Genomic DNA, 27,130 nt, shown 5'->3' on the forward strand with positions numbered 1-27,130 from the left:
GCATACTTCAATTCATGCAGTTTCCTTTTGATGGAATTTATAGACTCCCTACTATATCGCAAGACCCCTGCTAACTACTAAAAATGCCATAATTACAAGTCCACCATTTGCTAGTTGTGTGAACTTGGCCAAGTGACTCAACCTCTGTAATCTTCAGTGTCTTCATCTGTAAACTGCGACTGAAGGCGTAACTACTCATCAGGTTGTTATGCTGATGCCCAACATGACATAACATGAGATGGGATAATGCCAGCAGAGCGTGCAGCTCTGCCCCTGCCATACTGGAGTCATGCAATTAATATTGCTCTAGTCAGTGTAAACAATGATGATGTTGACGAAGAGAACCTAATGGATAAGTCCCTACATTCACACAGACTTAGTATACCTCATGGAGAAGGTAAAAATAGTCTAATTTTGGGGTCAGCTCTGTGGCATAGTGGTTAAGTTTGACACACTTCACTTTGGAAGCCCAGGTTCATGGGTTTGGATTGCGGGTGCACAGCACCACTCATCAAGCCATGCTGCAGCAGTGACCCACATACAAAATAGAGAAAGATTGGCACAGATGTTAGCTCAGTCACAATCTTGAGGAAGATTGGCAACAGATGTTAGTTCAGGCCAATCTTCCTCACAAAAAAAGAAAATCTCTAATTTTAAAAGTACAGATGGGCAGACACATTTGCAAATAACAAACTTCCTTTCATACTGTGAAGTTCGCCAAAACCCTTCTGATTCCCAGCTCTCACTGATTCTGCCAGAATTACCACTCTTCCTCCCCTGTTCCCACCCAAACACATACATCAAGCCACCATTTGGAAGATGATTAGGAGTTTTAACTTTATAATATCTCCGTTATTTGTCTTCCTTATCTATGTTGATACTAGGGCAAGGAATCCTTTCCTTTGAATGTGATTACGACTAATGAGGGTAGTTTTACTTCACTGTGCTCTAGATTTTGCTGTAAATCAGGCAATTTTAAAACGCTTTTAAATGTAGATGAAAAGATTTGCCACCGAGATAAAGGGGAGGGAGTAAGGTTTACTTACAGTGTATTTCTAGCACCTGCATGGCCACCTGAGGGGTGGCGTTGAGAGCTTCGTGGTCTACTCTGCAGATGACCGCCACGCCGTCGTCGCTGCGGTCCACTCGGAAATCCAGGGTGCTGCTGACAGTGAATGTCTTGCGATTCGCATCCTCTTCTTTTAAATATTTTACATCTAAAAGTGAAATGTAAATTTTAAAATTCTGTGACATTCTCTTTCAAAATGCAACAGATTTCATTTACTCAGGACACAGTGAAAGCACCTTCTCCCTCTGTATCAATTTTTAAAAATCAAATATTTGTTGGTTTAACATTTAATTCACTTGAATTTGGGTAAATAAAAAAAACTACTTTAAAAATAAATTCTCAAAGTTAAATACAGAAGTAAAATAAAAGAACAGGACACAGTGCTTCTATTCCTTTAGTGCAAGATACTTTTTTATACTCCATTTGAAAAACCAGGGCATTTTACAATCATAACCTCCCTTCTTTAGATTGAAGTTGTACTAAGACAGAATCGTAATTTTCTGAGCCACAAGCACTGTTGGGAAGAGCAAATTCATAACCTTCTGCTTATGCCTAAAAGAGAGTAGCATGTATTTGAGCTAGGACTCTAACACGGACAATGTGAGGTGCACACAATCGCTAAAGAATACCTAAGATGAGAAAGTTGTCATCTTTGGTAAAGAAAAGAAGGACAGTCACCTGAATATTTTGAAAATTTAAATCTATATATTTGCAGGGGCATTGACATTGAGATCAATGTTCTTCACTCAGCTGAAAAGCCCATTTCAGCATGAAGGAGAATGCTTTCCTCAATGTGTGGGTTCACCCATCAATGTTTAAACTATCCACGCATGATTCAGATTCATTGCTAAATGGTGCACTTAGGGATTACTTGCTCTTTGTAGAAAAGAGGTTTAATCATATTTTCATTTAATTTGAAATTTCTCAAGTCTCACGTTGCTGATAAGAAGAGGGCAATTTTAATGGATTAGAAATCAATATGATAGACTAAATTTAGTCTATCAGTTTTAACTAAAGTCATTTCTGAGATTTCTTCATTTGAAAATTAGTTTCACCCTCAGTTGAAAAAATATTAGAGCTAAAGATGGAGTGATTGCCTTTCAGCAAAAATATGTCAGGATAATACAGATGCATTAATACTTCTTTGCTATAAAAAATACGAGGCTCTTTTACTTTTTAATGTCTCATAGATTTATATAAAATCTTGCCCCATTTTTACATTTTATATTCTTTCCTATAAATCTATGTCCAATGTTTTCTTTTTCATAGCTCTAAGCAGTGGCAGTGCAAGAAAATTTAGATCTCTTGACAAATCACTTTTATAATCATGTTATACAATAAATAAGAAATTATTCCAAAATATTGTGCTGTTTAATTTTAATAACAGCTGCATTTTACAAATCCAAACATCTGCTTCCTTTAGCTGTTTCCTTTACAACAGTGTCGTTTAATATAATATTAATTGAACACATAAAATCTGATAGCAATTGTATATAACATAAAACTTTAATGAGCATCATTCAAATAAAATAAACAAAAGTATAATTTGTTGCTTTCAATATTAGCTTGTGTGACAGCTTACAGGGTTGCTAGAAGGCATGAGATGAACAGGAAGAAGCATTGCGAATAGCCAATCGTAATATCTTTCCCCATATTTTCTGCTGACCCTTTCATCCCCAAATAGGAAAGAGTGCTTAAAATTTATCTCTATTTTCACTTTCTAGCTTTATAAAACAGCTGATGTGGGGGCCGGCCGGGTGGCACAGCAGTTAACTGGGCACATTCCGCTTTGGGGTTTCAGGGTTTGCTGGTTTGGATCCCGGGCGTGGACATGGCACCGCTTGGCACCTCATGCTGTGGTAGGCATCCTACATATAAAGTAGAGGAAGATGGGCACGGACATTAGCTCAGGCCCAGTCTTCCTCAGCAAAAAGAGGAGGATTGGCAGCAGTTAGCTCAGGACTATTCTTCCTCAAAAAAAAAAAAAAAAAAAAGTTGATGTGTTACACAGTTATAGAATGGATAGAAATTTTCTTTATATTGGATAATTTGCTGATTCCATGTGTATTCTTGTTTCATGTTCTGTCTGATTTTCGAGAGTTTCCATTTTTCTCTCGTCTGTCATGTCAATCCATTACGTCATGATCTAGAGCAGCGTTTCTCAAAATGGAATGTGCTCACGAGTCTGCTGCTGTCCCAAGGACCATATTTTGAGGAACAAGGTTATAGTGGATTCGCTGACACCAGAGATATAACCAAAAATGAAGAAGGAATTTGGGAACATTCTACCTACCTCTCTCTCTCTCTCTTGCCTCTCTTCTTAAGCTCCCATACCTTTACTATTTTAAAATATATGTTTGTTCTTTTTTTTTACAGTTTTCAAAATAATGCACATGTATATTATGTAATGCATTGGAGCAAGGGCTAGCAAAAGTTGAGGGCAACCAATAAACAGAGGAATTTGTAGGATGATTTTCCTCCTAGCTATCTAAGCCCTTGTTTGTAAAGAATCAGAACAGTAATTGTTTTGGGTGGGTGGTGGTTGGGAATTGCCTCATTATACTATTATTTTTACATTGTATGTGTCAGAAATTTTTTATAGTAAAAAAGTTAAAAAAAAATCAGCTTAGGAAAATTGCTCAAGTATGCTTCTCAACCAAAGTTATTTTCCTAAACATTTCTTGGTAAAGGCTCAGAGTGAATGGTTTTCCTCCAGTTTTTACATTGCGTATTTTTATGAGACTTGGATTGTAGAACAGCAATCTGCTTATGTTCCGGACTTTAGATCTTTTATCCTGTCAAGATCTAAGGTGGGAAAAAACGGCAGATGTCAGTGTGAGTTAGACTGCTGCCCCCAAGTCAATAAGTTTACAAGTCCTGAGTCAGATTAGCCACGGGACAAAGCAAAGAGTCATCTGGACATTTTTACATCCAAATCTTTTCATAAAATATCAGCTCTCAGGAGATACCTCCACATCCATTGTTCAGATTTATAATATTAGGTCAGCTGCCTGTCTGTCTATAGTTTCTGGCCATCTTTGGACTGGGTTTTTAGAAAGAAAATCCTCTAAAGTCCCTGGGGAAGTTGCCTTGTCTCCACAGTAGTTCTAATCATCCAGAGCAGCGCAACCTGAACTATTCTGATCTATTAGCTTTCTTCACTTTTGTGATTTTGATCCCATTGAAACAAAGCTGAAAAGAAGATACTCCCATTTTTATAAAGGGAAATCCTGTCCAGCATCCTGTGGTAGCCCTCTCTATCAGACACCCGCAGAAAGTGGGCCGGTTTCCTTTTAATCCAGTCCAAGGCCTATAGGCCACACTGGAAACGAAGAAGGACTCAGACACAGCTTCTGCCTTGTTCCCAGACTGAAAGTGCCGTATGTTCCCATCATTTGAAGGTCTCTCTTAGGAATGATGTAGGACATCATGTGACTTCTCCTGACCTATTTAGGCCTCCTACTCTCTGGCTATGAGCAAAGCTGCAGGGTCTCAGTCTGTACCCCAGATATTGATGTTTATGTAGAACATGAATTTTGCTATTATTTTTAGAGTTAGCATTTGTAAAAGTGGTTTTTGATGAATCAGATAATAATTTCAGTAGGAGAACTCAAGGAATTTATTCTGAATTCGTACCACTGTTATTAATGGTATTTTAATGATTTGACATCATTATTAGTAAGTTGAATGTATGTCCACTTGCCATAGAGAAGAGAAATTGTTTGTATTATATGAAATGCCTTGGCTTTATTGTCAAAAATTTGGAGTGAGCATATTGGACAACTGGATGTGTTATAATTTCTGCTTTAAACAAGTTCTATAGATCAAAATTTCCAAAACAAAATACATCACTTTTAAAAGATAACTAACTTTTCCATCATTTTTTAAAACTGTCATAAAGCAGCTATGTCTGGTTAACTCATTCAGTAACTTAGATGTATATTTTAAAACCAGTTCATCCTGGAGGGAATGTCAACATTTTTTTTCCTTAAGGCTAAGTGTTCAAAGGTATTCACAAAGAATTTTTCTCCCATATTCAAGATAAGAATTACATTTTATATTTGTTTTAAATGTTCTTCAGGCCAAAAATATTGAAGCCATGTCTTATATGGTGGAACACTAAAGTCTGGTAACCACCATCACTTGTTCACTGCAGAAGATTGCAAAACATATTCTCAAGGCAAATCTCATCATTGCCTATGAATACTCCTTCATACAACTCCAATCTGCAACGGGTAGATTCCATAAATCCTTCTCATCATGCTCCTTTTTTAATTAGAGTGCCAGTCACACTCCTGGGTTTTCAAGCTATGGCACCACCATTAACTGGCACCACAGAATAACTGTTTAACTTAGAGAGGAATTTTATTGAAATTCAGTTCTGCTTAATAGATTTCAAAAGCTCAGATGAGCACAATAATATTTATGGAGGATTGAAGAAGTATTTCATTTATCTACATATTCTAAAATCTCTTTTTCAATTTATTCAGACAAGCAGAATGTTATACTTTTTATCAAAAAGTTTTCTCTTAAGTGTTATCCCACGGGTCTGCCTTCAAAGAAGCTGCTGCATGAATCTTGATATACCCCACCGCCAACTCAGTTCAATACATACACATTTGTCTAAAACATGTGGGCACAGAGAGGAACTCTCTCTCTCCTGACTCTCAGTACCAAGAAATATTAGACCTCTTGTGTACAACTGTCTTGTGGACATGATAATTAACTGATCTTGTCTCTCTCTTTTTACTAGCTTAAAAGTACTAATAAAAGTTTGTGATCTACCATTGACAAATGTGAAAGGGTTTATAAAAAAATTTGCTTACTAATCTCACTTTAGGTTTCATCTTTTTTTTACACTAATTTGGCTGCTGTCCCACATTCAATAACATTACCTTTTATGTTAATCAGTGATTTTTGTACTTATACAAATCCTTCTAGAACAAAATGAGTTATAAGAGTCACTGCGCCTCAGTTACATTGGATCCAGTTGAATTTCTGGTTGATGGCTCAGACACAACATTTGAATATCTAAGATTTAATAGCTTAGAAGAACACTAAGAACAATATTACCCAGACCAGGAAAACAATAAGTAAGGAGTAGTCATCTCCTCTGAAAATTATTGAGGTAAAGTCTTAGATCTCTTTCACTCAAGTGATAGATTAATTCTATTCTTAGTTTTCTGCACCTTAGAAGAATACTAAGAACTGGGTTGCCCATTCCAGGAGAACATCCCATGAGGAAGAGAGTCACTGCCTTTAAAAATTAAGTTAAAGTCTGAGACCACTTCAACTCAAGTGACTCATTCATCCTATATGTGAAAACTTTGAGTTCTTACCATGTGTTGGACACCATGCCAGATTCTGCATGTAAAAAGTTAAATGAGGAAAGAAATCTCAGTCTGGTGAGGTAGACAGATACATAAACATATTCTTTAAATATTTTTAAAGGACTATTGGTATGTTCAAGTTAACAAAGAGAATAACAGTTTAAGTATTAACAACAGAGGCTCTTCTCTCTGATCCTCACCCCATCAGATATCTCTTTGGAAAGGAGTATGGGAAATAGACTATTTTGGAGAAAAATGGTTACTCAGGATATTAGTTAACAATTGTAATAGCCCAAGAGAGAGAATAGCTTGTCTTCAGGAACATGTTCTTTATTTTACTGTCACTGTCTTTGAGTAATCTGCAGCAACATGAATATTACTTATCATTTTTCCTCCACTACTACAATGTGCTCAAAGGCAGCATTTGTCGGTTTCAACAATGTCTTCCTCTTTCTGTCTTACACTTGTTCATGAGCTGTAAAGGTATATCCTGCACAATTTGTGAAATTTATCTTGGACACTTTGGGCTTGGTTTACACTCTACCAATTATTCATAAATACAAAACCCCAAAAAGAGGTAGAGAGGGGAGGAAAGAGCAGCCTTTTGCAAATCTAACTCCAGACCACATGTTATTAGGGACTCATTATTTTAATATATTAAAATTATTAATATTTTAATATATTAGGGACTCCTTAATATTTTATACTTAACAGAATTGCAGTCCTGAAATCTAGAAGTTCTATCTAAATGTGAAAATGTTTGTAATCCTCTATAGTATCTGCACTTGATGAATTTGAATTCGAAGTGTCTGCAACAACTAAGTTTGACTTTTCATAGTAAATCCTCCTGCTTTGTATTTCTTTTGCAGACATTCTTTGCCCATAAATTGCCATGTTCTGTAGCATGTGACATCAGCCAGGTGTGATTAAACTTGAAGAGGTACCTGACACCATGGTGCCTAATCTCCAGGGAGGCAAGATAGAACCTTTATCCCCAAACAGCACCTATGTAATTAACTAGCTTGTCTCAGATTTTCTATCATACTTCGTAATGTGAATTAAAGAACTTGAAGAACTCAAAGAAACAGATGTAAAAACACACACTTGAGCACACATGTGTAGGCACACACACACTCACATCCCATGGCTGGTTCTAGGAAAGCCATGATTTAACCAACGTGATGAGAGAGAGCACGATTCATGAGGTGGAGAAAAGGTGTGAAAATAGACGAAGAAGCAGTTAGCTGGTTGCAGTTGGAAAGAGAAAGAAGCTGCGTCACAATGAAGCCAGCCCATCAAGTGAATGCTGCATCCCAGGAATAACCTGCATGGTTATAACTAGGTTCCCTCATGCTCCTTTCAATTGGCAATTGTCAGGAAAACCTTAAAATAATCTCCTTTTGCTTGAGGGTAGGTTGAGTGAGCCTCAGTGCCGATATCCAAAAGTCTGGACGTGAAGAGTCAAGTTTCACTTGCAACCTCTCCAAAGACAAGATTTTATATTCTGTGCACTAGTTTTCCTTGGCTGAATAAAAAAAACTACACCACCTGATGGAAAAATATTTCCTGACTCTAAGCCTGATGCCTCAGGGTGGTCACTATATTTCTGTAGACTGTAACGTCCTTTCTTCTATTGGAGGCTGAAAGATTTCTTCTATCTTCTATCGAAAAAGCTGTTCTATTGCAGGCTCAAAAGATGGCAGAAAGTTAAAAAAAAAAAAGAACTTATCGATTAAAGTAAACTCTATTAAGAAAGAAAATAGAAATATCTATTTGAGGAAACTCTATAAGCAGTAGGCAAGTGTGTTTCCTTTGAAACATCTATGATGATACAATTTTCTAGTCATCAAACTATTTTATGGAGTCGTGTAGCATTCAGCACATGTAAGAAAAATCAACATGCCCTCAACTACCTATTGTGAAAATGAATCATTTGCATCAGTAAAACATCTGAGTTGAGAAATTAGCTTCCTGAATATGATATAACATTTTTCTATACCATATACTACCACAGTTTTGTTGATTATTTTTCAATAGGTTGTCTTGTTTTCTGAGAAAAATATCATTTTTAAATTCCAGTTATCCACAGGACATTCACAAGGTTCTATATAATTCATGTATTCATAAAATAAAGAATAATTGGAAATTTTAACTTTGTTTCTTCCTATTTTTTCTCTTCCATTCCTCTTTACCCTTCTTATCTCTCATTTCTTTCTTTTCTCTCCAGGCAGTTAATTTTTGTACTTCTGTATAGTTTTCATCCCCATATCTAGGACAGTGTCTAGAACATCATAGATGGTTAATGTGTGATTTGACTTAATTAAAATAATGGCCATTTTCAGTCAGGTAAAGCATTTGTTTCCTTCTAATAAATAGGCTACTTCCATGTTAATATGTGTAATTTGGTGCAGTTGTCAGTATGTCATTGTTTTTCTGTGTAGTGGATTTATTTTTAAATTGTTTTTTCACCACTCTTCTGAAAAACTGAAGATGTCGTTAGTCTAAGCTCTGAATGAACGAGTAGTTTCTGCTTTGGAAGAGTACGAAACTAGAGAGAGACGACCAAAGATTGGGAATTAGACACACTAAACATAAATAAATATTTTTTTTCTGATGTGGTCTATTGTTTTATGTTTTTTCTACACTTCTTGATTTCTGTGGATTGTCACTTTTTTCTTGTACTCAGCTACATGTTTACCCTGTATTTGTCTTTTGTTCATCCCCTTCACTATTTTCTATAGGCACAATAATCCTCAGTGCAGCCCAATGAGGCCAGAGCTCCATGTGCCAGGACTTTCTAAAGATGGGACTTCAGATATGTTTAACTGCAGATAAAAAACAAGAAGAAAAGATATTGGCCATCTCATTAAGGGAGAAAAACTAAGTTAAAAATATACCAAATTATTAAATCTTTTTTAAAATGTATACATGATCTTTTCCTATAAAGTTCATAAAGAAAAGAGAAAGGATATAATTAAAAATCACCTATCATTACCACAAAGGGAAATCGTGAGGTAGTTTTATCTCCTATGAGGCAAAAAATAAAGAAATTTTGAATATAAATTAGTCAAGAAAAGAAATACAAGTTTCTTCTATGAGCAAAAGAGCAGGAAATGAGACAGAAAAGAATTTGTAAGAATAAATAAAGGAAGATACTTGAAAGATAATAAATTTGAATAATTTATGAGTCAATATTGTGAAAATACATGAATACAAAAAAAATCCAAGGGCAACTTCTGGAACATCAGCATAAAGAACTCTGCTGATTCTCTTTCCTGCTAAACAACAAACTGGTGAAAATTATGTAAACACAACACACACACACACACACACACACACGCACAGATATTTAAGGTCTCTGAAAATTGTGCCTACAGCATATAGCAAATGAAGAAACAATTATTTAATAAAATTTAACAAATGGTAATATATATACATCTAAAACAGAGTACCCAAAGTACATGAAGCAAAAAACATATGACCCAGCATACATAAGAGAAATGAAAGCATAATTCTACACAAAATCTCACACCTAAATTTTCATAGCAGAGTTATTCATACTAGCCAAAAGAAGAAGAACCCAAAAGTTCATCAACTGATGAATGGGTAAATAATATACAGTATATGCATGTAATGGAACGTTATTCAGCAATGAAAAATAATAAAGTACTGATATATGCTATAACACAGATGAACCTTGAACACTTTATGCTAAGAAGTTAGTCACAAAAGACCGTGTATGGTATAATTTCACTTATATGAAGTGTCCCCAATGGGCAAATTTATAGAGATAGAAAGTAGATTAATGGTTGCCTAGAGCTGGCGAGATGGAGACTGAGGGGACATGGGGAGTGAATGCTAATAGGTATGAAGTTTCCTTAGGACGATAAAATGTAAAACTGATTGTGGTAAGAGTTACATAACTCTGTGAATTTACCAAAAACCATTGAATTCTACACTTTAGGTGAATTTGCTACTATATTAATTATATCTCAATAAAACTCATACAAAAGATACATAAAAATGGCTAATTTCATGTTTGGTTTCAACTTAGGAGATATACAAATAACAAACACTTTAAAGAGTTAGTGATTGAAGAGAAAAAGGAAAAGGAAAAGAAAGACTGGCCACTCCCTTGGAAGATAAAGACTTCATGTAATGACTACTTTCAAGAAACACAGCATTTAGAATTCAAGCTAGTCAATAATATAGCAGACGCAGGATGCTCTTAGAATTTTATGTTCCACATCTCATTTATAGTGTAGAAAAATCTCAGTAAAATAATCTATGTCTGTTAATTCCCATTACCAATGGAAGTGGAAGAAAATTATCAATGCACTTAAATATTGCTACACTAAGTAAAGCTGCTGTGAACATTTGTGTGTAAGTCTTTGTACGTATATGTGATTTCCTTTCTCTTGGGTAAATGCCTCAGAGCAGAATGGCTGCGTCAGATGGTAGACACATGTTTAATTTTTAAAGACATTTCCAAACTATTATCCAAAGTGGTTGTCCAACTTCATGAAGTCCAACTGTTTAATTTTATTATCATTTTTTTTACTCTTATAAATTGTTCTTTGATATTATGTATAAGATATTTTGACCTAACCCAAGATCACAAAGAATCATTTCCATAAATTTCGTTTTCAGTTTTGAATGTATTTTGAGTTACTTTATATTTTCAATGCCTTATCTTTTATTTCTCTCGGCTATATTATTTGTAGGTGAGTTTTGATAGATCAATGGGTTAGTCTCCTTTTAGGCGGCATTTTCCTGCTTCTTTGGATACGTAGCAGTTTGTGATTGGATTCCAGATGTTGTGCATTTTTCCTTTTGGGTGCTGAATATTCACATATTTCTATAAGTAATCTTAAGCTTTGTTCTGGTTCAGTCGCCTAAAAAGAGTTTAATACTTTCAGAGCTCCTTTTAAGTTTTAGGAACCCCTTCAAGCTCACTGCTTGTTGGCAAATTCATTTCCTTGAGGCTGTATGTCCAAGGTCTCCATTTTCTCATGAGCTGTCACTCAGGAACTGCTTTCAGCTTCTACAGGTCACTCACACTTCTTTGCCACGTGGTTCCCACACACAGTCCACAAGACAGCTGTTTGCCCTCTTCCGGGCCAGGAGGAGAATGTCTCTCTGATTGTGTATTCTTTTATAAAAACCTCGTCTCATTATGTCAGGCCTGCCTTGATAATCTCCCTTTGATGAACCCAAAAGGGACGCATAATTATACCTGCAAAATCCCTTTTGCCATATAAGGTAACATGTTCGAGGCAGTAATATAACATCCTATTCACAAGTCCCTCCTACATCAGGAGGAAGGGATTATACCAGGATGTGGGTCACAGGGGGTTATCATAGAATTCTGCCTAAAACATTAATGTAAAAGCTAGTTAGCTGGAAAGGAAAATCTTAAGATTTTATGATAGTAAATGTTCAAACTACAAATTTCCAAATTTACACATAGAATGGAAAGTTTATATCAGTATAAATTCTCAGGGAGCTGATAGATTTAGGAGGGCAATGTGCATCTTTGTTACACATGCTAAATGGCAGATGTGCCGACTTCCTTGCTACCTAAAAGATTAAAAGCTTCACTGAAACCACCTGTGGTTTTGGACACAGAGCTGCCAAGAGGCACCAAAGGGATTTCTCAGCCAGACTCTTAGGGGGAGGGATAGAGTTAGATGAAAATTATGATTGTTTCATTCTACCTCTTCAAGTTTACATTAAAAAAAAATAAGGTCTCACCATTGCTTACAGAATAAATTCCAAGCCCCTGAATCTGGAATAAAAGCTTTCCATGACTTTCTTGGCCCTGCCTTCCTGTTTCTGTTTCATGTCTATAACACACACAAGGTTTCATAGTTAAACAATCACACTCTTCTAGTCTGCATAGATACACAAAGTTCCCTTCTGTAGCCTGTTCTACTTTTACTTACAACTCATATGATGAATTCCATTCACTGTTTAAGATCCATTTATTCATTTAACAGATATTTATTGAGCACCTACATTCATCAACAAACTGTTAAGGCTTCACCTCTCCCACAAAGCAGGGCTGCCCCTGCTTTCTCTTTTATACCAAAACTTTAGTCAGTGCAAAAATCTATCACTACGCCTGTTGTCTTATGTTTATATGTTCATACCCCAATTGTGAATACCTTGAAGAAATGATTCCAGTTACTTGTTTATATTTCTAGGACTACTTCAGGGCTTGTTACAACTCATCAGTCATGGTTTGGTGAAAATAGTAATAACTACAATAACACTTAAAATACATAGTTATCCCTTGTACTGCAAAAACACTTCATACATATTGGCTCATACGAACATCCTTGCAACAGCACTTTGAGACTATTCTAATCCTCACTTAGTAAATGAGAAAACTGAAGTTCAGAGACAGAAGCAAGACTTTTATGAAAGTTGCTGATGCTCCTCAACTTTCTGTTCTCTATACCAGTGTGGTGTCCAAACGGAGCATCAGCATTGCTCAGATATTTCACGCAGTGTTAAACATGCATGTTCTCAGGTTCCACCCCAGACTTATTCAATCAGGAAATCTGAGGTCAGGGCCCTATAATCTGAGATTTAACAGGTCCTATAAATGGTAATGATTCCTGCCAAAGTCTGAGAACCACCGCTGTGTAACCTAATATAGAAATGTCCTAGCCAATAAAATGAGATCAGCTATGACTTTCAAACAACTGTCACCCAGAAACTTGGAAATTAAACTCATATGTTAGACAATTATGGAGAAAAACCAAATATTTGTACAGAAAAATGATTCAGCCTGGAATCAGAAGTCACTTTGAAGGTCTATATGTCCATCATATAGAGTCTGAAACCTAATACAGTGTCAATATGCTGAACTGGCCAATGCTTAGTTAAAATACTTGAAAATAATCTTTTCCCTTGACTGTAATAGCTGCTTTGGGATTTATATCATGTCATACATTCCTCTTTATAAGAAAATATTCTCCATAACTTGTTTTATCTCTCCAAAGACATCTTAAACATCTCCAGGTCAAGGCTCTTGTTCTCTTCATTGGGATCTTTGCTCATGCACCATAGAATGCATTACAATTGGGAGAAATTTTAACAAGTTTTTCTTCAATGGAATTGGATTGGACTCAATTAGCCCATCTTTTCCTGCTGCTTTACATTAGAGATTGTCTTTTTAAAAAGTGGAAAGTGATATTATAGTAAAAATAGTTAAATGGTTATAGGAAGTTAAATTTTGATCTCCGAAAAGACAAAATAGTGGAAGGTAAGTATGGAGCCCTCCTTTCAGTGAGCAGTGTTTGCTGAGGGATTTGAGAGTGAACTTGCATTTGGCACACCCTGAGGACAGCAACAGGAATGAATGTTCACTCTGTGCAGAGTACTGCACTCCACATATTTGCATATACACTTATACTATAAAGTATAGACCACTCAGGAAGTTCACCGTCTGGTTGTGAAGACAAACTAAGCCAACATGCAAAAGAAGAGTTATAAACAAATAAATAGCTATATAGATGAAAGCAAGTGCAGGGATAATAAATGCTCTATCAGCAGCCATACACTGGAGAACATAGGGAAAAGGGATACTTCTCCACTTCCAGATGCAGCATGGAATCATTCACCGATTCTGGATGCTGTTTGGTCGTTACTTTTGTTCTAGTCTTGATTCAGATGATTTTAAAGAATGATGTTTATAAGATCAAGCTTTTCCTGTTTTTACATATAAACAAAAGTCTCTTCCAGACCTTATATGATCGAATCTGTTTGGCCTTCAGAGCAGAAGCCAAATTTGTCCAAAATTAAGAGATTTCATGAAAATATGAGTACCTCATAGGCTTCTCAGAAGGCTGTGATGTTAAAAACAGTCAATCGATATTAATGAAGCATCTAGTATGCTAGTCTCTGAACTCTCTGAGGATATAGAAGACAAACACTTGAAACACAAATAAAGTGCTGAGAAATTGAGAGGAACAGATAAACCAAACAACTAAATAACTACTCATGTCAGAATTAAGAAAGCGATACATATAAGTAATAAAACAATTCAATTGAAGGAGAGTTTTTAAGAGCATTCTAGAATAAACCAAGCCCTTCACACAGAAGGACACATGTGTTGTGTAAGGATTCCCTGTCTGGAGCATTCTTAGAGGCCAAGGAAATGGGATTTTAAACGTATCCTGCAGTTTAGGTCTTTCCATCAGGAACACTTAAGTAGAAAAAGTAGCCAGATCAGACCCTTGCTGTAGTAAGATAGCTCTGGAAGCTGTGTAGGGGGTCCAAGTACGGAAGATCTAAGCAAGTCCAGACAAGCCAAAACAAACACATCCTGAAGACAGAGTTGAATGGACGTCCCAAGCCCTGGCAGAGTGTACAAGCAAGTTTAACGGTACCCTGAAAGTTTAACTGACCCTAGCAAAGTGTCTAACTTGTGACTTGGGGGCTTGTATTTCTCCACATTTTGTCCAATAAAATGTATTTATTAGAATTTCTGAAACAAAAACTTAGTGATTAGGAATAAATTATAGACAAGTCTCTATTTTGGGAAAAAACATACAGAGAGAGTAACTAAAATAGAAAAGAGAGAGAATAATTGTATAAAGTTATATTTTTTCAGTAATATAGGGAATCTTATCTGTTGAGCTTGAATGCCCACTAGTAAGAATTATTGTTATTCCGATATGAAATATTAGAATTACAAGTTAAAATAATCAGAATGGTGTGCAGAAATGTATCTTGTAGAAACTTCCTTTGAGAATAATACATCCTGCCATGCACAGCGGAGACATTTGTAACAATCATCAGAAATAATTCTTATACTTGGATTTTAATGTACATGTGACATCAGGTATGCGGGGTAAAAAAAAAAAACCCTACTACTAAGCTTACTAACCACCTCCCCTATAAACTCATTTCCCTCTAAAAATATGTGTGAGAGTGTGTGTGTTCACATATAAATATATGAAATAGAGAGAAGCATATTTTTTGCCCCCTATGAGAGCTACTAGGAATCAAATTTATTGATGTTTAGCCAATTTTATTCCCAGAACTTTGTAATTCCAGAAACCAACAAGTTGAAGAAATAATTCACGGAGTTTCTCTGTCTATAATCTACATACGGTAGATGAATTCTGAAACAATAACATCTAACATGTAGTCTTACGATTGTAAAGCATGAATCTGTGTGTCTTTTATATGTTAACTCGTTTATTCCTCCAACTTTCTCATGAGGTATATATTGTTTTTAGACCTGTTTTACATAAGAGGGAACGGGCCATACAGAGATTATATGAATACACCTTGGAAAATTACCTAATTTAAAAAAAATGGGCAAATCTGGTTCAAATTACACTTGATCATAAAGTGTATGATTTGAGAAAGCAAACGTAAAATGCCCTGTATCTGACCCTTTATGCTAATTTCAGCATATTCATTTTGATTGACGGCCTTTCCTCATTCTTACCTTTAATCTCCTTGTCGTTCTTGAACCATCTGATATCAGCCGCAGGTTTACTACCAGACGTTTTGCAGGTCAGCTGCATCAAGTCCCCCTCCATCACTGGGGAGGAGAATCCGCTGATCTGAGGCTTCTCCGGAACACCTGAAAGTTAAGCAAACGAATGACGTGGACATCCATCTCCAGGGCTGATTTGTTCCTGTGACTACGGCTTTCACAAACCAAGCTGAACTGGGTGGTTAACTGACAGTAACTTCAACCAAGAATAACAAACTGCTATATCATAAAATAAACTGCTTAAAACATATGAAAATATATAGGTAGGTATAGATATATATATCCACACGATATATATATATGTATCTATACATATGTGTGTATACATATTTATATAATATATTAAATATATGTATTCCAGAGAGCATTTAAAATGCATTTAGTTCAAAGTAGTTTTTTAAATTCAATTTTATCTGCAAAAATACCCTTGTAAGTCTTAAAAATAACCATTCAGTATATCTTAAGATTTACTGGTATAGAGATTTAAGAAGGTAAATTGTTTGCATTGGGGGGAAAAATCCAAAAGTACATTTCTTTATTCTTTAGCAAACTGTGATTTAACTAAAATAGCACCTTTCATTCCTGATGTCATAATTCCTAAAGATTAAAACGATATTATCTTCTGTGTACTTTATTCAAGGAAATGCATTTTGGAATAACAGAGTCATCAATAATTGCAACTACACTTACTTTTCTGATTCTTCTAAAGTAGAGAATGTCTCTTGTCATCTGTTTTAGAAACGAAATTGTAGTTTTGTGGAACACGGTACGTATTATTTTTAATGCTAACCACTGATTATCCTTTCTAGTCCAAATCATACAATAAATAAGCAGATTAGTAATATGTAGAGATAGAATATGGGTAATTTAAATAATAGAACATTACACATTTCTTGGGCAAAAATATTCTGTTGTCATGGTAGAGTTTATTAAAATTTCTTCTAAAATTATTCAATAATAAAGGCAGACTGAAAGCTTTGTTATCGTACTATTTAATTCAGTTTGAAAAGAATAAAATATGAGAATGTTGAAAAGCATCAATAAAAGAAATAAAACTTAAAATAACAAGAATAGCCAGGAAAAACAACAGATCAACATACTCTGATTAGCTGGCTAATTTTTTTTTTTCTATTCACCTTTATAGTGTCCTTTTTGTAAAAAAAAAAATCTATGCCACACCATCATTTAATAAACTAAAATTAGCCAGTTATCTATTCTTGTACTCTCAAGGTGGCTCTCTACAGAACAATACATTAACCTTAGGCAATTGTTATCCTGAAATACTTCATTTTTAGTGGGTATATTTCGTCCTTAACGGCAAGCTTGTGAAGATTTTTATAAAATAGGCCCTGTGGGACTTGCAAAGAAACATATTTCATATCTTATGTGCAAAACCAATTCACTAGCTGGATTAACTTTAATATTCCCACCCAAAAGAACAGCATGCATCCGTTCTTCTCAATGCAGTGATATGCCTTTATCTATCAAAAAAGGAAGGCAGGCTAGGGGCAAAAAAAATCAATCTTTAAATTCCTGTAACTTGTTCTGTACACAGGTGTGTTTCAATGAAATGCAGCAATTTCAGCTGATTGGGCCCGTGACGTCTGTGGAATCCCAGAGAGCTCTGAGCTGCAACTTTATTTCCTTGGAATCTCTATAAATATATTGCTTTTTTGTGTCACTTTAACCTTGCAGAAAATGGCCCAATATTTCGAGAATAAAAGCACAAAGAAGCTACAAACTGCGTGCACAAGTGATATTATGTACTTCATTTAGGAATCTAGAAAATTACAAAGTCAAAAGGTGAGAAGACACAAAGAAATGTCAGGGTCATTTAAATGCGCTGAAATACACAAAGTTCATGTTTGAAAGCCGTAAGAGAGTAGAGAAGGCCCCCATCAGGTGACTACTATGATAAAATGGAGGAGTACTCTATAGACACATTGAATTCTTTATGCTCATTATGCTATCACTTTGTAAAAGGATCACCCTATACACAATCTATAGATAATTTGATACAAAAGGATTCGTTGAAAAACAAGAAATCTGGTGTCTATTGCTGGCTAAGGAACAAAATGGCTGTGTGCTCTTGGGAAGTCATACAAATCTTTATACTTCCCTTTGTCTGTTTATAAAATGCAGAAGATGACTAAGTGATTTTTGAATGCCTCTTGTCATAATGTAGCAGAGAAGGGATTAAATTACATCTATTAATAGGATTCTCAAAATGCATATGTGTTATTGAATCACGTTGCTATAGCAGAAGGCATCTCTCTGGCTTGTGACTGCACAGTGTTAGCCCCTTGCACTTACCTAGAACAGTGAGATAGGCCTTGGAAGTTTTGACAGGCATTGTAAATAAAGAACAGGTGTACTGTCCTTCATCGGAGAGAGACACATCACTGACGCTGATACTCAATTCATGCCAGGAAGCCCGAACCAGCTCAATCCTATTGTCCCTTAAAGCTGGGAAGAGAAAATATTGAAAATGCAATAACAACATTAGAAAAGTCAGTACTGTTAGTTTATATATTTTTAGCACAATAAACATTTTCTTTGGGCACACATCTAATTCTTATTTCCTGAAACAATTTAAAGGACAGTTTAAATATAGTGAAATATTTTATCAGATTTTTTAAAAGTCAAAGTAGAATTAGGTGCTCCTTAATGTTCTCAGAAATAACTTTTTAATTAAATGATTGCATCTCATATAATACTCTGGATGATGTAGACGTTGATGGTGATAAGAACAGCTTTCCTCCACATCTTTCATGGAATGCTAGTGCCAAGAAAATCTATAAACAAAAGGGTTCACTTCTATGGCTGGATAAATTTGGGAAAACTGCGGCAGCTGTCTTCCTTCTAAGAGACCAACAGCGAATATTAGCATACTAAAAGCTCTCTGCAGTAGAGACACCTGTTGAACTTCATTTAAACCAGAGCTGACATTCAACTGTAAAGCACCTGCAAAGTCCTGGATGCTGAAATTTTCTCTGATTGGCTTGTGTCTCTGCTGTATTGTCTGTTAAATATTTTAATGTTCTTTGGTTCAAACCACCTTTTATATCACAGAACATTTGTTTTCACAGGAGGACTCTTAGTATCTTGATGACTTATGCTCCTTTTGGACAAAAACAGCTAAAGTTTAAAGATCATTATACACCCCACTAACTACAGCTACAAAGCCTGAAATTAAACAAGATGCAGCTGAAGAATTACTCTGGAAGGTAGAAAGAGTAGGGAGGACTGGTTAGGGACACCAGGACCTGAAGAGTAACACAGTGGCTCCCCAACCAATAGTAAAAGGTAATGCAGGCCTGGCTTCTCCTAGTCACAACCTAGCAACAGAAGGAGGCGAGCTAGAAGAATTTTTTTGCTGACAAATGGGAGCCCCGCCAGCAACATCAGGAGACAATGGCCACCAGCAACGGGAGTCAAGTGGGAACATCGCTGACAACAAGGGTCCATGGAAAGCAATCTCTTTCCCATGGGGCTGGAGACTCCTCTTCCCTACTAGAGACACTGGTCTACTGGGCAACATGGGCAGCAGGCTGATCCCTCTATAAGCACCCAGCCCTGGAAGTGATCTTCCCTTGAGCTAGAGAACCTCTTATCCCACCTAGAGCCACCAGGGAGCCTGGCCTAGTGAAGTTCCTCTATCCCTTAGGTGGTGCCAGTAGACATCAGTGTAACCCTCAGTGAAACTAGACAACTCACGCTGACCAAAAGCACCACAAAGGCTCTGAAAATTAAACTTTTGGTGGAACCAGGCCTGCAAATGTAAGCTAGGACGCAAGCACTAAACCCAAACAGGATGACTCCCTCCCAGAATAGAAGATTTAAATAGGATCCAGGGTCTCCTAACAGAATAGCTAAAATGTCCAGGATATAATAAAAAGAATCACAAGTCACACCAAATATGAGGAATATCATAACTTGAATGAGAAAAAATAACCAACAGATGCCAACACTGAGTTGAAATGGATATTGGACTTATCTGACAAAGAGTTTAAAGAAGCCATCATAAAAATACTTTAACAAGCAATTAGAAATTATTTTGAAACAAATATAAAATAGAAAATCTCAGCAAAGAAAAAGAAGTCATAAAAAAGAACCACAATGGAAATTATAGAAATAAAAAACACAGTAACCAAAGTAAAAACTCACTGGATTGGCTCAACAGTACAGTGGAGATGACAGAGGACAGAATCAGTGAACTTAAGGACAGAGAAATAGCATTCACCCAATCTGAACAACAGAGAGAAAATAGATTGTAAAAAACAAAAACAGAGCCTCAGGGACCTGTGGGACAGTAACAAAATATCCAACATTGGTACCATATGAGTTCTGAAGAAGAGAGAGAGTGGAGGTGATGGAGTATTTGAAGAAATAATGGTTGAAAATATTGCAAATTTGGCAAAATAAATAAATGTACAGAATCAAGAAGATGAGCAAATCTCAAAGAGGATAAACCCGAAGAAGTTCATATCAAGACACATCAAAACTAAGCTTCTGAAATTCAAAAACAAAGAAAAACAGTCTTGAAGCAGCCAGAGATAAAGACATAGTGCCTACAAGAGAACACCAGTTCAAATGACAATAGATTTCTTATTTATCATGGAGGCCAGAGGGAGTAGCCCATTTTTCAAGTGGTGAAAGAGAAGAATTGTCAAGAATGAATTGTTATCCAGTGAAATTAACCTTCAGGCATCAAGGGGAAATAAATATATTCTTAGAAGAAGGAAAACTAAGAACATTTGTCTCTAGCAGATCTGTCTTAAAGAAAAGCTAAAGCAAGTTTCTTCAAACAGAAAAGAAGGATTCCTGGATCATCAAGAAGGAAGAAAGAACAACTGAAAGAACAAAAATATGAGTAAATACAATACAGACTACCCTTCTTCTCCCGAGCATTCTCAATTATATGATGGCTGAAACAAAAATTGTACTATCAACTGATGCAGTTTTCAATGTATACAGAAGGAATATTCAAGACAAGTAAGAATTGGGCAGGGCAAAAAGACATAATGGAAGTGAGGTTTCCATACTTTGCTCAAAGAGATAAAACACTCCTACTAGTAGACTAAGATAAGCCACACATGTATATTTCAATACCCAGAACAACTACTTATAAAATATACAAAGTGATACTCAAAAACTCTATAAATAGGAGGAGATTGGGAGGGACATGAGTACGGTTATAAAAGGACAGCACAAGGGATCCTTGTGGTGAGGAAACTGTTTTGTATCTTTACTGTAGTGATGGATACATGAACCTACACATGCAATAAAATTGTGTAGAACTAAAGACACACACACACACACACAAATAAGCACATGTAAAACTGGCGAAACCCAAATAAGATTGGTGACTATATCAACATCAATTTTTTAGTGGTGGTATCTTTGCAAGATGTTATTTGGGTGAAAAGTATATGAGATCTCTCTGAATTATTTCTTACAACAGGGTATGAATCTACAACAAACCTCATTTAAAAAATGCTCTGCACATTTGAGGGAGTAGAGAAATGACTAAGATATCAAAGCTTAAAATTCATGTACACATTTGTCACAGAACAAGAGGGCGATCCCAAGTGCCATATATTCTTAAATTACCTGCACCTTCCCTATTTGCTTTGGGAGAGAGAGCAGGCAATTATAAAATATATAATATTCAGGAAAATTCTAAATTTTCATGATTTAAGATACATTTTAAAAAACCTTCTTCCCACACATTCAAATAACAGGTTAATGATTCCAGTCCCTCCGCTACTTTGTTTGTTAACTTGCAGGTATTTGTGAAACTGATTTTTATTGAATATAAGAAATTGTGTCTGTGACTCCATTAGGAAACAGCAGACATTTTTTTTAAATGCCTATTTCATCCTCTATCTTCTGCATGCCCTGATATATATGCCTTGTTCAGTTGGTAGAGGAAAACAGTGGGACAGAGATTTGTTATTTCCCCAATAGGACCTCGTGCTATATCAACCACTTTTCAAAGCTGTGATTTATTTAAAAAAATATTTATCACGCATTTCTTGGTTTTTAAAAAAAGAAGGCACCAAAAGGGAAAACCTCAGGTTTCTGCCATGATACTGTATGAGTAAACATGTTCCTCACCCACTGTGTTCAATTTCATTTCCTCTAACACAGGGCCCACTGACAGAGAGACAGAACTTAACAATTTTCATGAATTTTGGCAAAAGGAATCTAACTCTCTTTTTGTCAAATTTTTTTGTGGAAACTATATGATATCATTGAAGTCAAACTGAATTGCTCAATACATACAGATGTACAACTTTCATATTTAAATCATTTGCATGGAGTAAAGCTGAAAGTATTGACTTTGGAATCAAAAGACCTACTCTTGGCACTTACCTGAGTTCAGGTTTCCTGTGGATAATAATTCCTGATTTATTCCCATCTTTGGATTATGATGTGAAGTAAATGATATCATGTAGTATGTAAAGGGCTTTAAAATAAATCTACAAAGATATTATTAAAATATCTTAGGTTTGGAATCCTGATGTGAACCTTAATGTTTTAGTGCCTGACATGTCTCAGTTGACTCAGCTTACCAAATCACGTGATATTTTGGGTTGTTTTATGATCACTATCACCCTTGACTAAAAGGTAGGCTCTGAAAAGCAGAATGTCTGCATTTTAATGTAAGCACTGTTATTGATTAACCATATGAACCTAGCAAGTAGCTTAAATGTTGTGTGCCTCAGTCTGCAGAGTGTTAAGTGGCGATCATAATTGAGTGAAAGTATAAGAAACATGGTTTAGAGAACTGAAATATATGAATATATATTCAAAACCTGAAAAATTTTCCCAAGAACCAGGGAACTGACACAATTAATAAAGTGATTATTTTTTGTGTAAATTTTTTCCATAATTCATTTGCCAAAACAAAAGAGCTACCTAAGGAGATTCTCACTGGACTGAGCATTTTAAACAAATCTTGCATCCACAGCATTTATCTTTTCAAGTTTAAAATACTTATGATGACATCTGTGGTTCTCTCTATCATAGCATTTCAAATATGAAAAAATAAAGGAAAAACTGTAATAGTCCAAAGAGGGATAATATGACTCAGTGGGTTCCCTGCGAGCAGCATCCTTGTCTTGCTCATCTCAGCACCCTGCTCCATCACTATCCACACGGGAGGTATTCAGTGAAGGGCTATTGAACTGAGACTCAGAGCCAAACTCTGTCTGCAGATGATAAGAGCGGAGTGAGAAAGCACTGAACGAGGAAGTCCTCTTCAATATATCTCCACAGGCTCCCCCATGGGAGAGAAGTCAAAAAAAGAAGAAAGAAAGCGTCCCGTTTAGACCCTGTTGAGCATAAAAGAGCTAGAAACATCATGCTATGAAAATTTTTAACAAAGTGATAGTTCATTGGAAAATGATTTGAAATCCTGAATGAATGATCTCTGAAGCTATTGTCATGTTACCGTGCGGTTTCCAAATGAACACAAAAGATAGCAGCTAATCAGAGACGATCTGTATTATTTAAGTTTTCTACATAGTAAGCCCCAGATAGATAGTGAACCTGAATAAAGAATTGTGATATTGTCAGTTGAAGTGAATTCAATCTTAAAATAAAAGTTGCTTTCCTTTGAGAACACAGAATGTTCACCGTTATCTAAATATCTTTTGAAAAAATAAAAACTGAAACATTTCATTGAAAAACAGAAAGATTTTAAATATTACCCTAGGAATAATTGAAGAGAAGAAATGAGTATGTGTAACAAAGAATGAAAGGCAATTGCTGACCCATCCCAGAGATTACAGGTGAGCTAATGGGTTAAGTAGGCTGCTCTGGGTCCTGCCTCACCAGCTCTTAGGGGCCTGCCACCCAGGTGAGGGGATTTAATGATTCAGAACTCTGAGCTCTGGAGCATTTAATCCCAGCTGCAAATAAGGAGCACTGACCTTATTGAGTCGGAATCTATTAAATCGTACTTCACTCTGGATAAACGTTATTTTCCCAATATACCATTGGTTCTAAATAGTTCATCTATCATACAGATGCATATTTGGGATTCATGCTAAGTAAAAGAAAAATTCCTAAAACAATTATTGGAGGATTTGAGTCACATTTTATACTCATTTCTACCAAAAGTTACCTGCATAGTTAATATGTTGTATATTAATTACGTAGTTTTAAACTAAATTAACTTAATAACATTAGTACTACTGAATTTACCTGATGTTATTGATTTAAGAACCTGATAGCAATTTGGGCATACATGCATTTAATAGTTTTCCTGCCTTACATGTTATGATATTTATAAAAGTGATCACATACTTCTTGCCAGAAACATTTTCGAGTATCTTTAAATTGGTTTCCAGTGCATAATAATTCATGTCACACATTAGCGTGCTTAAATAATAAAAAACATATTTCATTATGTAATCACTTTTAAGAGATTATTAAAAGGCAGCAAATAACTTCATGGCTTTTGCAATTTTTCTTAGTTCACCTATTTGACCTAAAACTTCTCCAAATCAGAATTAGATCTCTTTGTATTTCCCACAAGGCCTTGCACATATTTTGGTACATATGGATGCCTGTTAATAATTTATTGAATTAAATTTAATAGGTGGATCATCAATCTTGTGCATATAATCTATAATTTTACATATTAACATCATTTTAGAAAATTTCACCTATTAAGTGAACATTATAGACTAAATGATTTTATCATTATAATTCACTGTATTTTATAGACAGTACTAAAGGAAAAACCTACATCAAGATGGTAGATGTCATCTCAAGTGTCATGTTGGCTACTTAAATTCTCAACGTTGTTTCTGAAAGTACACCATCTTACACCCATAGGACTTTAGCCAAAACAATCATTGTATACATTTACACCTTTTTATAACACATTTGTTATCCAACCAATAAGTTCCATTTTGTAGAGTAAATTTAACATCATTGAGGTGATGGGATTTCAAAAACCATAGACGTGTCATCCTTCCTTCTCTTTGCTCTTAGCTCAAGTCCCTACTACCCAGTTGTCCCCACTTGATTCCTCTAGGGAATCCAGATGTGCGAGTACAATAAACCAAGTTCTTTCCATGGGAAACCTGCATCTAAGATCACTGCCCATGGCCTTTGAATCAGTGTCAAGTTTTATTGTGCTGCCTGCTGCCTGCAAATAGACTCCTTCCCCTGATTCTGACCTTGTTTGAAGGTTGCCTAGACCAGCACTCTGTTTTGTTTCCCAGCTTCTGCAACAGACCTGCTCTCTGCACACGGCCGCCTAGACCTGCGCTTACTGCCTACTCTGTTTTGCCCCTACTGCTTTCTCTAGAACTGACGACTAACCAAATTGACTCACACAATCTGCTAGCCCCTGTTTTTTCAGCTGAAATCTCTACTATCCCCAACGGCAAGAACTAGGACTAAAAGTTAAAGCTTCAGGGAAATGAACTTTGTTTTGGTATACCACAATGAATTTTCTACTAATTAAATCTATATTCTCATAAATCAGAAAGGAAAAATAAGTCAACTCTAATAGACCTTCAAATGGGTCACAGATTCAAGGCTTAACTCGTCAGAACTTACAATTGGTATATTGACAAGTATGAGGTCAAACATGCCTCTAGACATTGTAAAACAGATAAGATAGAGAAGGAAATGTAGCACTTATTCTCATTATAAAAGTGTTATTTTATTTGTTAATAGCCCAAATACTTCATTTGTTAATAGTATAATCATATACTGATTATAACCAGTATGTGTTATTTGTAATAGTACTTTGGATTGCTAGAAAGAAAGGAGTTAACACACACAGAATAAAATATCAAGATAGTGAATGCTTTTCTGTTTTGTTCCTTTACAATAATACAACATCAAACAATCTAAATCAATCTTCTGGAAAATTGGTAAAAACAACCATTGCTCCAGAGCTGATATTTAGTCTACCAAGTTCCAGCCTGGACTGAATTTTTACTGAAACCATAGTAAATGGAGTTTTAGAATAGAAATGCAAACAGAATCCAAGCAATAAATCTGGAAACTGTGTCACTCTTTGAAAGAAGTTTTTCCAGTGGTAGAATTTCAATTTTTAAACCCCGGCTTTTCTTACTTCAAGTGTATGAAAACAAAAGGTCATTACTCTCATTCCTTATTTGTAATCTGTTATTATGAAACATTTAAACAAGTGAAATGTTACCATCCCTAAAATTTACTAAAAATTAATACACTTGGGCATGGAAAATTTATTAATGTGTTTGAGGGATGAATGTAAACTGATAGTTGTTTTCCAATCTTCTCGTCTTTGATAAGCCTTCCCTTCTTCCTCAGGGTGTCCTCCTCGTGATCTGTCCTGAAGAAAACTCCTCTACTCTTTTCTCTATTAAATTCCTAAAGCCCTGAACTTAGACCACTTACAAAATATACCTCTATCCCTAACCTACTATCACGTCTATAAGATAGCACTGAAACTGTTTGTCGTGTAACGTAACCTCCTAAAGATCTGAAATGTGCTTAGTTTTCTAGACTATTTCCCCATTCCTCCTCAAAATGCCTAATAATACAGAAACACATGAGTGTGTGTTCACGTATGTGTTCAAGTAATCCATGCCTCTTTACCTGAAGGCATACATTCCATCTGCGTGTCTCCAGGTCATACTTATCATTCAAGCTAATCAAAATATCGCTTTCTTGGTAAATTCTCCCATGCTGTCCACCTCCAACCACATTCACGTCTTCTTTTAGGCTTCCAGGGCAGGAATACACGTGAAGCTCAATCATCATTTGTAGAGCCAATGAGAGATTCAAAGTGAACATTATATGGGCTATTATTTATATGTTGATATGTACCTTTTGTCGTCTTAGATGGTATCTCCTGGAGCATCTGGCCATGGATGAGACTGCTTTCTACTGCCCACAGTGATTAGCATAGTGCTCTGAATATAATTACCATTCTCTCTATTGGATAAGTGAGTGAATAAACAAGTGAAAACACAAATGAGTAAACAAAATGGCAGGTGTACCTGGTGAATCATCACATAGAGTAAGGTAAGTAAGGAGAGGATGATCCCAAAAAGTGACATGTGACCATGACAATGACGTTGAAAATTTTATGTTCTAATAGATTTCTTGCACCTGATAAATTTTTATTTTATAAAATTTGATTTAGAAGAAGTTTGCAGCTTTTGATTTTAAGTTCTAAATATTTAGATTTTTTTC

The 27,130-nt window shown here is 35.6% G+C and overlaps 1 protein-coding gene across 6 annotated transcripts in view; it reads right to left on the reverse strand.

Moving 5' to 3' along the window:
- Window positions 1-27,130, reverse strand: part of CADM2 (cell adhesion molecule 2) — a 1,000,353-nt gene that overhangs the window by 136,841 nt on the left and 836,382 nt on the right. For all 6 annotated transcript variants that reach the window (XM_070597821.1, XM_070597820.1, XM_070597823.1 and 3 more), the window contains 3 exons: window positions 18,233-18,385; window positions 15,869-16,006; window positions 1,047-1,217 (listed from right to left, as the gene is read on the reverse strand). In XM_070597821.1, coding sequence (XP_070453922.1) covers window positions 1,047-1,217; window positions 15,869-16,006; window positions 18,233-18,385 — 462 coding nt within the window. The remainder of the gene's footprint in view (window positions 1-1,046; window positions 1,218-15,868; window positions 16,007-18,232; window positions 18,386-27,130) is intronic.

Source organism: Equus przewalskii, chromosome 27, assembly GCF_037783145.1.
Source record: "Equus przewalskii isolate Varuska chromosome 27, EquPr2, whole genome shotgun sequence".
NCBI classification, from domain to species: domain Eukaryota; kingdom Metazoa; phylum Chordata; class Mammalia; order Perissodactyla; family Equidae; genus Equus; species Equus przewalskii.